Source organism: Parambassis ranga, chromosome 19 (genome assembly GCF_900634625.1).
Source record: "Parambassis ranga chromosome 19, fParRan2.1, whole genome shotgun sequence".
NCBI lineage: Eukaryota > Metazoa > Chordata > Actinopteri > Ambassidae > Parambassis > Parambassis ranga.
The window spans coordinates 14,991,595-15,004,599 of record NC_041039.1 but is presented as its reverse complement, the minus strand read 5'-3'; the positions used below and the strand labels follow the sequence as shown (position 1 = coordinate 15,004,599).

Below are 13,005 nucleotides of genomic sequence, written 5' to 3'. Positions count from 1 at the left end.
AGCTAGTCTCCCCTTCTCTCTCTTCGTCCCTCTCTCTCTCTCTCTCTCTCTCCCTATCTCTCTCTCTCTCTCTCTCTCACTGCGCTGAGTGGTACTGATGAGAGGAGCCAGATCCAGATGTGACAGGAGGTTGGAGAGGAGGGAAGGGGATGCGTCATTACGCACACATAAGTAAAGTCCTGCGCAAGCACGCACCCTATAGCTGAAAGGAGTTGTTGTGGCGTTGTTGTACTTGATTAATCTAAAAACTCGATTCTAGCATTTAAAACCGCAAGAATCACTAGTGACAATATACATTTAAACACAATTTATTGAATCATCTGGTGAGAATGATAATAATGTTACAGCACAAAGTTTCAAACAAAAAGTATTCGCATTTCCGAGATAACGTGAAGGCGACATTTTCGACGTAGTCACGTGCTACGCGTATGCGGAAGTGAGGAACCGTTGTTTTGCTAAACGCCTAGCTGTGTAGCTCTTACCGATAGCCTGTCCTTTTTTATAATTGTGTGTTTTTTGTAGGTGCTACAAAGTAAACAGTATCTATGGTCAGGTAATATTGTTGTTGCTACTACAATGTTTCAGTCACTCGTTATTCACGCATGTCTTTAGCATTTACATGCGTTTATTTGAAGCACTTGTTTATATCTATTTTTGGGAAGTATTTCGGTTAATAAGGGTTTGTTGACTGTGACCTGCGGATGTTAGTATATACAACAGACAGTAAATGTATTTTATTTATGTAGTGAAACAAAAAAAGGAATCTGCAGAGCATTTCAGTATAGTTCTTGTATACTCTTGTCATATGAAAGTCAGGTGACACCGAGATGTGTCGTGTGCGATAGAGGGTCGATCGTGGGTTCGACGGAGTTGGGATGTTGGATCATACATTAGTCCGGAGACTAAAATGTTAAAAAGCATAAAAAAGCTGTTTCTGTCGTTGTCGGTCTGTTGCAGCGATTGTTTTTTTTATTGAAATTCACATTGAGCAATTTGATCAGTCTCACTTGTTCTTGATTCATATGTATTGTATTGGTGTTTTGCAGGATGACACAGAAACACTGCCTGGAGGGGCAGGTGTACTCAGTGCCTCTCATTCAGCCAGACCTAAGAAGAGAGGAGGCTGTCCATCAGATAGCAGATGCATTAATGTACTTGGAAATGATTTCCACAGACATATTTAGAAGGTAAGAGAAGCTGACACTGATCAGTGGTCATACATCTTATCAGTAATTGCAATAGAGGGATGGGTATTTCTGGCAGAAACACAGAAGAATTGCCATTTGAAACCCAAATCTCATTACTTCAGCACCTGAAGTTTAATCTTGATGTATTGTATATTACAGGAAATTATGTTCTCCGTAATTTGAAAGAAATATGGTTTTAGGTTTAGACAATGTCAACATTTTAAATCAATGGTTTTTGTTTGCCCTTGTTAAAGTACAGAGTTGCTCACTAGTGCTGTTGTCATGTGCAAGTCACATAAGAGCAGTTATCAAAAATGTCAGAACAGTTTTGATAATTCATCAAATGAACAGGAAGTTGGTATCTTGGCATCCGTTGCAGATTTGCTGTGATTGACCAAAAACTTGATTGCACAATTAACAACCAGCATCTGTTTTCACCAGATGGTTCTGTCTAGCATCCGGAAATGGAAGGAACATCTCCTGTAACTATATATGGACATAGTGAGATGTAAAGGCTTCTTCAGCAGAACTGACTCTTGATAATTAGTATGACCTGGATAAATGAGAGAGTCCACAGACATATAGGCAGGATAGTTTTGGCATTCAAACCTTTTTAAACAATCATCTCAATAAAATCAATTAATTCTTAGGGCTCAGATTAGCAACCCGTGAAGGAGGAAGTCAAATAGGGTATTTAGTTGAAATGTACAGTATATCCCAGATTTATTTCTCTCTGATGTGCCCATACTCATGTTTGTGTTACTTCCAGGGTGTCTGAGAGTGTAGAAAAGAACCGCCACCAGCTCCAGAGCGTCACTGACCGGATCAGATTAGCTCAGGCCCGTGTTGACAAGATTAAAGGCAGCAAGAAGGCTACTAAGGTAATGCTGCAATTTCATTCTGCAATGCAGCTTCACAATGTGTTACATCTGCAGTAAAGTATAGACAAAATGTATTTTGTGTGTATGTGTAGGTTTTCTCCAGTGCCAAATACCCTGCCCCAGATCGACTCCAGGACTACTCCTCTATCTTTAGAGGGGCTGTAGACCCCTCTTCACATACCCGCCCCCGATACAGGATACAGAATAAACTTCGACCCTTTGATGAAAAAGCCTTGCAGGTGAGATGATAAACACATGAAAGTGCAGAAAAAGGTTTCCATTTTTGACATGCTTACAATTAGGCAACAATAAATAAATGAAGAGAGATAATGGTTTTAGCTTGCTGCTGGGAGTTTTGATACAGCTCCTCGTGTGGGCGTGTGAGGACAGAAGGGCTTGGGGCTGAAGTCTCGACTCGTCATATTTATCCAGACTGAATGAGCAACCTGCCATGACCCCACCAATATTTACGCAGCTAAGAGCTGGTTCAGAAGCCAGCACTCTGGCATTTTACTTCCTGGCTAAGATCAGCAGTGTGATATCTTCATCATTTATTCTTTACTTTCCAGTCACCTCGTTTGTATTAATGTGAATCACCACTTCTGTCTGCCAAAAATTCTATGCACTGTTCCCAATGTCTACAATGATTTGGAGGGCAAACTTTTAATATGTCCAAACCCTCACCTACAGTCCAAGTTTTTAATAATGACAGTACAAGAGGCCTTTCTCTGCAAGGCATCCAGGTTTGCATTTAGGGTTGAGAGATCAGGAAAGAGCTAAGAGTGCTTGTCCTTCAATTTGGAAAGAAGCCTGCTGAGGTAAATGGATCAACTGAGGTCTGCAAAATGGCTCACAGTGTATGTATTGTATATCATTGCTGGAATCACTATAGAAATTTTGTGGAAGAGAGGGATAATTGAGTCGGGTTGTGTTGAGTTACACGAAACACCGTAAACATGGCTCAGCAGCAAAAGATGGATGAATAATTCTTAATTTTATTTTTTAACCATATCTTACCTTTAGGTTTAGGAGCATTGTCTTGGGGTGGATTGATAAGCACAAGGCTTAAGCTTTCATTGGAGGCATGTACAGTTACACTCTCTGTATGAGTCTTTCTGCAAAACGTTGGAATGTATGAACCTTTGTGGTATCTCTGTTTCTGCTCTGTAACTGCTCTGAGAAAATGGACTGCAGTGGTTTTTGTGCAACGACTTGTCATGCAAATAGGTCTGTGAAGTCACAGTGGCAGTTCTAGAAGAACGTGCTCCATTTTATAGTTTGATGAGAACAGACCACTGACAGCCTTTAAAGTGTGCTGCATGTATTTATTATTATCTAATCTGTGCTAGGATATTTTAAGGCCACGGCCAGTTATTTTACAGGTTTAAAGATGTTGTAAAGTATTCATTAATGTACACACTTGCCTTTTTTTCATTTGCTTTATTGGGATATAATAGGGAGGTGACAACTAACAAAAAAGGGAAAAACAAGCAGCCTGTATTCAGTGGCCTTGTATTTTTGTTCCACAATCTGAAAAAAGCTTAATCTTTTTCAATTCCCACTTCAGTTTGTCACACGCAGTATATCAGAAGCCTTGTACATGTGTGTCACTGGACAGCAGAATAGACTGGAAATATCTGATAGTGTTTTTGTTCCCCAAGTGGTTTTTTGTGTTGATGTGCTTCTCTCTGCACAAACTTCTGCATTATTTATAGTGAACTCCACAGTTTTTCTTTCACCATCTTAGGAAACTTTACATAAACGAGCACATTTTCAGCTGCATGAGCTTACAAGTGTGTTGTTTTGTGTGTGTGTGTATTTGACAACCTAGAAGGGAAAAAAAAATGAAAACACTGTTGGCAATTTTCTCCGGTACAGAAATGCATTATTCATTATATTCGGCAAGTAGTGTCCTCGGCCAGTGTTTTGGCATTGTGGTGTTTGTTTGCGTGTGCATCTGTGCACAAAAGCACTTTGTGATGTGCATTATTCAAAATTTAGTTGACACTTTACAGATCTCCCTCTCACTCTTGAGTCTGGCTTCCTTCCTTTCAGGAGAAGTTAATGTATTTCCCAGTGTGTGTGAGCAATAAGAAGAAGTCTGAGGATGAGACGGAAGAAGGATTGGGTAGTCTGCCACGGAACATCTCATCTGTCAGCTCTCTGCTGCTCTTTAATACCACAGAGAATCTGTGAGTCCACACACACACACACACAAACACAGACACACACAGACAAATGCTTACACTGCCTGGATATAAGAAAAATCTCCACATCTTTCAATTTGTGTTTTGAAAGATACAAGAAGTATGTATTCCTTGATCCTCTGGCGGGGGCAGTGACAAAAACACACACAACACTGGAAACAGAAAAAGAGGAGAAGCCATTTGACGCTCCACTGTCCATTACAAAGAGAGAGCAACTGGAGAGACAGGTATATGTCAACCTAATGTTAATCTGACCGTTTAATATCAGCAATGATACATTTAATGTTTAATCTCTGCAATATTTTTCCTCTACCAGACAGCAGAGAGTTATTTCTATGTGCCAGACTTGGGTCAGGTGCCTGAGATAGATGTGCCTTCCTACCTGCCTGACCTGCCAGGTATTGCAGATGACCTGTCTTACAGCGCCGACCTCGGGCCTGGATTTGCCCCATCAGGGCCCACACACAACATTCCTGAACTCCCTTCTTTCTCTGAGGAGAGCAATGCACTAGGTATACACTGCTACCTAAGGCAAATATTTACATTTTGCACAAATGTTCATTTAGATTCAAGAATGAATTGTTGGAAGACAATATAATATAATAAAATAACCTAAAGATGCTCTATCTATACAAACATAATTTTCACTAATCTGTTTCTTATGGTTTGTAACTGAAACTTTTAATTTCTTTTTTTAGGAACTAAGTCTCAACCTAATGCTCCACCTCCTCCTCCACCTCCACCTCCTCCTCCCCCCCTAGAACCTGCACTTTCCCCTATTATTCCTGCTGGAGCACCCCCTCCGCCCCCTCCTCCACCCCCTCCTCCTGCAGAAAGCCCCACAGAAGCCTCTCGAGCACCAAGTTCAGGTCTGTTATTCCCACAGAATTCAGGGTACACAATTGCTCTTAGATTGGTATCAATTATATTAATTAATGAACCCAACTGCCCTCTGTCTGCAGGCCCCGTGTCTGGCGCTCCCAGTGAGGTGGTCCAGCCATCAGACGGCCGTGCCAGTCTGCTTGAGTCAATCCGTAATGCCGGGGGCATCGGCAAAGCCAAGTTACGCAACGTTAAAGAGCGCAAGATGGAGAAGAAGAAACAAAAGGAGCAAGAGCAAGGTGTTGGATGGTTTGACAGGGGGTTGTGGTCCTGCCCATGTTTTATTAACAGCTACACGATGCAGCTCTAAAAGAGTCATGCAATCAAAGCAGAGCGTGACCAGCCCCTAGTTAGAATTCAGCTGCGAGTTTATACAGTGTGTCATCATGTTAAGATGAGAGAGACTTTATGTTCATCTCTCATGCTTATCTTGACAGTCCATGGCCCTGTGACATCAGTTTTATGCCACCTCACATTAAAAGGTTGCCTTAGTTACAGTTGTATTTTAAGTTGTTCTAATATTAGACAGCATATCTTTGCCCTCATTTCTGGCTGGCAGGCTAGGTCATGACCTTCCATTTCCTTTTTGAAGATGCTTTGAACAAATAACTGAAAAAAAGACAGTCTTGCCATAATTATGTGCTTCACTTTGAAGTGTGGCACTGGGGAATAAGTGAAACCCTTCAGTGTCCCAATTACAAATAATAATAATAAAAAGATTTCATGATTATTTTGTAACTCCCCGTTTTTGTTTTTCAGCAGTCGGAGTGGCATCTAGTGGTGGTGACTTCATGTCTGATCTCTTCAATAAACTTGCTATGCGGAGAAAAGGTGAGAGTTGCCCTCAGAGGGGACTTAAGAATAACACTGATAAGTGATAGGAGCTTTATAACATATTCTCTCCTCTCCACAGGTATATCTGGTAAGGGTCCTGCAGGTGGTGAGCCAGGTGATGCTCCTTCTGGTACGGGTGGTGCATTTGCAAGAATATCAGACGTCATCCCACCAATGCCTGCCCCTCACTCAACAACAGATGATGATGACTGGGAAGCATAACGTAACAATGAAGATGATGAAAGCCTGATAATTGTATGTACAAAGTACTTACATTGTCCTTTTACTTGATACTGAAACCTTCAGTGTAAAACTAGGCAATTGCTGGCCTCCTAATACCACTAAAAACAAGTGCAGTAGTTCTGTATCTAGACAGCAAAACAAAACATCACAGACTTGCATATGTTATTTGTCTTTTAATACATGTTTTCATAACATTAAACAAGCATATCACATAAAAATCATTATAACACTCTCTGAGATGACAGAACTTAACATCAAGCAAGTTGCGTTACATAACATTTTACATCAAATTCTTAAAATATTTAAAAGAGAAAATCAGTCACATGTATGCCAACACCAGTGCTGTGCCTGGTAGCTGTTTCAATGATGTTTAAAAATCGATAAGAATCTCTTTTTTACATGTGCTGTTATTCAGACAGTTCAGACAGTTAAATGTCTGTCATAGGTCAAAACAGAAGAAATCTTAAAAAATGAAACAGGAAAACTGCCTTCCTGATGGATGATTCTGGCAGTAAAGCACAGAAGGCATAGATGTTGTTATAGAATAACATTCAGCAAAAAAAGCTGTTATATAGTGAACCTTTTACATCTTTCAATATTTTTTTTGAACATCTCAGTTTTCCCTGAATTCTTCCTAGCGTGCGTCTCGTTGGACTTTATGGGTTTAATGTTGAACACTTGGGAGATGTCAGTTGAGCCCTTTGTGAGGGAAACTAGACTTGCTTCTGCTTCTTTTCCAAGAAGAACTATGAAAGAAGATTGAATGTAAATAAATTTAAAATCATGAAGCTGTGTTTTGAGTGTGTGTGCTTTTTACCTTCCGTAAGGCAGCAAAGGCGGGGCCAAAAGTTGTGTATGTGCCGGTTCGATCTTTGATCCATGTGGGAAGCTTTGAGAGCGTAGCCGGCCGAGCGTAACGTCTATCACACAGCACAATGGAGGAATAGTCGCCACGGTGACGGATAGCTCTTCCTTCAAGCGAAGAAAATAAATGAATAAGTATATTACCAACTTTGGGATAATAATTGTTATTGTATCTTTATAATTACCTATAGACTGATTGACAGCCTTCATGCAGAGGTTTTCTATTAGGGCTTGTCCAGGACTCTTTCCCTGACTGTGAGGCTGAAAGAGATGTAACAATGAATGTCATGTCACCTGTCTTCGAATGTTACAGTATCTGGCTGTGCGTGTTTGTAAAGGAAATGGTCTGACCAGATGTTTGTCCAGATATGACATCTTTTCCTGCAGTTCTGGTGATTTGATGTTGGGATATGGCATTCCCACCATCACTACACACCTGCCACCACATGCACAAATACACACAGAGGTCAGCATTTAGTATTACATATATGATGTTGTACTGATGCTTCTGAATTACACACACCTGCCCAAGTCATCAGAGAAATTGATTCCCTCGCTCATCTTTCCTCCAACCACAGAGAACAACAGCGCTCCTGTGAGTCCACTGCTGTCCACAGCACATCTCTAAAATAGAAAGACACAACCAGCTTGTGTCAATAAGAAAAGAAAAACATTTTTGGTTTTTTTTGTGTTCTGTGTCATTTTTACCTGAATACAGCGCGTAAACTCGCCCAGCACCTGCTCGACCTGATTAGCCTTCTTGGGCTCCTGGAAGATCTGAGGAGTGTGTTTGTTTAAGACAATGCAGGACTGACTTTCTGCACCTGGTTTAAAGTAAAACATTTGATATAACATGATAAAACATTAAGCTAAAGTACCTTTTTCTTATTAGCCAGCCGAGTTAGTGCACCGCTAGTCTCCCATTGAGAAATGATTCGCCTCGAGTATTCGTAGGAGGGAAAGAAACACACCACTCCACCGGGGACCACATTACAAATGTTGGAGAGAACGCGGCCCATCTCATCCATCTGTACAAAACAATTAAAAAAATAAAAAAAAAAAAACGTTAAATTCAATGAAAACACAAGAACAATGGTTTAAAATAATGTTACCATTTGTGGAGAGTCTCTGTTTTTAAAAGTAAAATCCAGCTCCTGACCAGATGGGCCGCTGCACAAGACGAGTGGAAGAATGTTCTCGGGAGGAATTACATGACCTATGATACGTTACAGATATAGCTGTGTCAGCACATGTTTGCAGACAGGATATGATTCTATGTCCATGTTATTTGGATATACCATTAAAAAAAACTCAGCACTCACACAAAACTCTGTCAAGTTCTCTGCATTCATCAAAAAACTCCCACAAAGGGGAATATTGATTAACACATCAGTCAGAGAGGGCGAGCATTATTAAAACACAACTGGAAGAAACAGTACTGTGGTTTTTGTAAAATAGGTCACTCACCACAGGAAAACTCAGTGATGCGTTCCTCTCCCACTCCAGCAGCAAACAGTAGCTCTTGTTTGAAGTCTGAAACCTGCATGTTCCATCTTTTTAGTGTGATAAAACATCCAGAACAATAGCTAACTTTATTTTTAAGTGGATTTAAAGTAACTCACAGGCTGCATGGTTCCTCCTGCAATGATGACTGCTCTGCACTCCTTTAACACCTCAGCAAAGTGGACTGCTGGATTCAGTAGGAGGAACTTGATGCTGCTTTCTGACAAAGTGCCTGCACAAATCATCAGTGTGCCATTTCACATCTTAACACTTCACAACCTTTATTTTATGTTTCTTTTTGTTACAACATGGTACCTTGTTTGTGTATCACCACTCTGCCATCAGTGTTGCTGTTAGTTAGAGCCATGAAAAAACCCTCTACCTGCATCATGGGAGATGCAGACAGCACTTTCTCTGCCTCTGCAGACCCCTGCTGGTCAGTTGGAGGAACTGCACACAGGGGAGCAAGAATAACAGATAATCACTACACAAATCACACACAATGTCTTCTACTGCTTTGCGTAATGTCCCTGTGTAACATTAGACAACACAGCCTGCAACTTAAGTAGCAAGCCCTGGATATTTGCTGAATGTTTTGTTTTTATCCACAAACTACGGAAACTGAGGTTAAAAATCTACTTGATTTTAATTTTAACAATTGTTATTCAAAATCTTAGAATGTACTTCTACTAAAACAGTGTACAGTAACTAATTCCTATTACTGACTGTGGTTTGAGTGACATCAAACCTTGTGCAGAGCTCTGGTTGTTCTGTAGGCTCTGAAGGTAGCGGTTTAAGCCTTCGGTGCGTCGGTTCTCCTTGTTGGAGCTGCTCTGGGTGTGCAGGGTCACACCTGAGCCTGCATACTTCTCCACAAAGCCACACAGCTGAGACAGAAATACAGAAATACAGATGGTACACATTCCATTTTACAGTAGACCAGTTATATACATATATGATGTTTACACATTTACCTTCCTGCTGATCATGCTCTTCTCAAAGTATCTTTGTAACTAAAGAGAATGAGAATAACAGTAAATTATGAGAGTGTGTAGTTTGAATATTGCATGTGTTTGTCTTGAGGATGATTTACTACCTTAAACAAGTTAATATTATCAATCTGTGCCTTAAAGAGGAAGTTGTTAATTGTGAGCATCTCTGTTCCTAGGAGAAAAAGAAGAAATACTAGTGAGCAATTTCTGGTTTGATGAGTATTAGTGTGTATTAATTAATGACTGACCTGCTTGTGTTGTCTGACTCTGTGGATTCTGCCCCACCTTACCTGCAGAGAAAGTACAGAGCCAATCCAAGAGATGTTATTATAGAGTAATCGATGGGAAAATGTTGATGGTGATTGTATGTCAATTGTCTGCTTTTCATGTGTTTTGCACTCTTGCATTTTGGATTTAGCTGTAAATGAGGTTGGTACCATGAATAAGTGCACATATGTAGTAAAAGTACATTGAACCTTTAGGAGAAAGAGGCTTTTGATATTTTACTCTGGAGCCAAGTAACCAAACAATGTAGTTTCTTCATTCAAACTGCCAGGCAGCATTACCAAGATGCTAAGGATGGACAAACAATAGTGTAAAATCAACAATGTAAAAAGTAATTGCACTTACCTCCTAGCACCCTCACAAGTCCCTCAATCACAAACAGAATCTGTTTAATGTACATTAGGTTCTTTGCCTTCAGTCTGCTCCTAAGGTTAAAACACACATAGATCGGAATGTAGAAACATCACAGATGTAAGATGATATAGAAATGAGCCAGTAAGTTGTTTTGGAACTCACTTGTAGCGATCAGCATACTGAGTTAGCTGTGACCGAGCACGGCAGAGCTGCAGAAATGAAAATGATAGAAATGTCACATGAAACAAGGATAATTAAAACATTTGTAAAACCTTTTGTACATGTGCTGTAATAAAGTGTTTACCTGTGCTCCAGTGAGCTCTGTGCTATGTATGCAGGACAGAGTGTCACTGAGATTGTGAGCTTCATCTATAATCACCACCTGTAAAAAAAAAAAAGTTAGGGATTCTTAAAACGCATTATTTTTACAACAACAAATTAAATAAGGCCAAAAAAGTACCTGTCCCTTCAGCTGGACCCCTGCTGCCCTTCTTGTAGCTTCATGGAGCACCATCTGATAGGGCAATACCACCAACTGCACCAACACCAAAAACACAGACCAGTGAAATGTAACCTACTGAAAGGAACTATTAAATAAAAAAATTACTTCATACGCTAGAAAAACTAGCTCTACTACAGAGAGGACTAAATTACCTGAGCAGGAGGAATAGAGATGCGTGTGGCATAATATGGACATGAATGTGTCTCCCGGCCCAGTTTCAGAAGCTGCTCTATGTCATGGACACTCCCCAGAACCCCATCCCTCATCTGCTGCAGAGCTGAAGCTTTATTATAGGGGCACACACTCTTAGCCGCACCTCGCTTACGTTTTACACCCTCTTCGTGGTGCTGCTTCTCTAGAGACACAAAGGAGCTGTCAGCTGAGAAAATTCAAAAGAAGGAGGAATAATTCTGTGGCTAAATGGCTCTCACCGTGCTTGTTTTTCTGCATCTCCATGCAGCGGTCATTAATGCGCTGGATGCTGCCCAGGCGACGCACCTCATCATTGATACACAGATTCTGCATAAAACAGCATTTTATGACATGTTTTGATTCATATGCGTGTGTGTGTGTGTGTGTGTGTGTGTGTGTGTGTGTGTGTGTGTGTGTGTGTGTGCGTGTACAGTACACATACCTGCCTTGACCCCAGTGTGACCAGACTGATGTCCTTACTGAAGGGGCTCTTTTGAACTTCATGGACAAACTGGGCCAGCTGGGAGTGTGTGCGGCTGCAGTAGTAAATCTACAAACAGGCATTTGTATACTCGTTACGATGAAAATTATGTTTTACATCTGTGTGGCACACATTCTTACAGGTCACACACCTTAGTAACATGTTCTTCATTCAGATCATCATCGTCATCGTCCTCAGCTCTGAGGAATCTGAGAATATGAGCAAAGAAACTTTGCTGTGATCATCTCACTTCTTTGTCAGATTACAAGTTGGAACCCTTTAAGTGCCATCCTTACTTGTTTTTGCTCTTTGACTCGTCATCACTCTCATACTCCGCAATTATATGCTCCTCATCTTCCTGGTCACCTGATGGCTCAGTCTGTTCTTCTTTACTGTGCTGAAGCAACTTAATTGCCTCGTCCTCTTCGCAGCTCTACAAACACATTCAGTCCAGTTATTGTAATTAAGTGATTGTAGTGCTCTGATTTCTGTTGCCGTTTAACATTGCTTACCTTTCTTTTAATTGCGTACTTTAGCTGAACATTGTTTCTAATCATTTCTAAGCGTTCTTCCCTTTTCCTTCTTTTCAATTCTTCCTCCTAAAAAACAATTACATTATTTTACAACAGGTAAAGGACCCAAACTTCCCAGAGGTTTCTTTCACAGTCATGTTTGAAATTCAGTCAATGAGACACTTACCTTTAACTTTGACACCAAGTCACGTTCAGCCTTTTTTTGAACAAAGTCAGTGATCCAGTCCGGCTCAGTTGAGGAGCTGCCACTGGTGGACTGAGCAGCAGAAGTGGAGAGAGACTTTTCCCCTTCCTGCAACAGAGCAGTTGCCTCCTGTCTTTTCCTCTCCTCATGGTCTGAGAGCCAGCTTAGTGCTCCACATATCAGACTCAGTGACTTGCCCTGCATCACAAAAAGTTGTTATTTATGAGTCTAATAGCTTCTGCATTCATTTGTTTTTCTCTCGGGCATACACACCGTTCCTGTAGGACTTTCAAAGATGCCGACTTTGCCCTGTTCAAGTGTGCTATACAGAGAGTGCATGAATTGCTCCTGGATATCATAGGGCTTGTATGGAAACGGAAACTCGAGTCTGCCATTTTCCATGTTGGTCAACCTTCCTGGAGGATAATACAAATATATCAAAAATTCAGATTATGAGAATTTAACTTAGGAGCTTGCTTACTGTTAGGCAAAGCAGCTAAAATGACAGCGATTTAATGGAAGTCAACACAAGCGGAATTCATAGCCTGCTAGCTACTTTACCAACAGTTCGACTCCCCTTATTATCTCAAATCCTTACTTAGTGTCAAGTATCATATTGTTTTAGATATCGCTGCTATTTACCTACCAAAAAGATCATACACAGAAGCGTTTAACTCGGTGTTCCAAGTCCCGGGTATTCAACAACCGCGCTAACAAGCAGACGTCATCACAGCACCTGTCCAATAGGAAATAAGATAAATAAAGCGTATATGTTTTACTGTACGGCACAGCTTGTGCGGGCGGGGTTGCGCTTGTCTATAACATGTTTTATCTTCAGTCGCAAAACAATAAAATATAAAGAACTGTATGATGCTATTGTA

At 40.7% G+C, this 13,005-nt stretch overlaps 2 protein-coding genes across 4 annotated transcripts; one reads left to right on the top strand and one right to left on the bottom strand.

Moving 5' to 3' along the window:
• The first annotated feature begins 416 nt into the window (after positions 1 to 416).
• wash1 (WAS protein family homolog 1) lies at positions 417 to 7,022 on the top strand. 3 transcript variants are annotated; one of them, XM_028431464.1, is made up of 11 exons: positions 417 to 553; positions 1,047 to 1,187; positions 1,957 to 2,068; positions 2,161 to 2,307; positions 4,124 to 4,260; positions 4,367 to 4,502; positions 4,592 to 4,787; positions 5,037 to 5,144; positions 5,238 to 5,396; positions 5,917 to 5,988; positions 6,071 to 7,022. In XM_028431464.1, exons 1-11 carry the CDS (start codon positions 546 to 548, stop codon positions 6,211 to 6,213), a joined length of 1,359 nt encoding a protein of 452 aa, XP_028287265.1. In that variant the 5' UTR covers positions 417 to 545; the 3' UTR covers positions 6,214 to 7,022. The 3 variants fall into 3 exon arrangements, with proteins under 3 accessions (XP_028287265.1, XP_028287264.1, XP_028287263.1); XM_028431463.1 differs by having other exon boundaries at positions 4,974 to 5,144; positions 5,920 to 5,988; XM_028431462.1 differs by having other exon boundaries at positions 4,974 to 5,144.
• ddx11 (DEAD/H (Asp-Glu-Ala-Asp/His) box helicase 11) lies at positions 6,857 to 12,818 on the bottom strand. The gene is made up of 28 exons (XM_028431460.1): positions 12,767 to 12,818; positions 12,398 to 12,540; positions 12,107 to 12,322; positions 11,920 to 12,006; positions 11,704 to 11,840; positions 11,559 to 11,616; positions 11,369 to 11,476; positions 11,166 to 11,253; positions 10,887 to 11,089; positions 10,693 to 10,767; positions 10,537 to 10,614; positions 10,395 to 10,441; positions 10,224 to 10,303; positions 9,842 to 9,883; positions 9,698 to 9,765; positions 9,576 to 9,614; positions 9,350 to 9,488; positions 8,917 to 9,051; positions 8,721 to 8,833; positions 8,566 to 8,638; positions 8,211 to 8,314; positions 7,977 to 8,126; positions 7,807 to 7,875; positions 7,622 to 7,722; positions 7,450 to 7,534; positions 7,284 to 7,359; positions 7,052 to 7,206; positions 6,857 to 6,980 (listed from the first exon to the last, which is right to left on the bottom strand). Exons 1-28 carry the CDS (start codon positions 12,780 to 12,782, stop codon positions 6,948 to 6,950), a joined length of 2,718 nt encoding a protein of 905 aa, XP_028287261.1. The 5' UTR covers positions 12,783 to 12,818; the 3' UTR covers positions 6,857 to 6,947.
• Between the last annotated feature and the right edge of the window lie 187 nt (positions 12,819 to 13,005).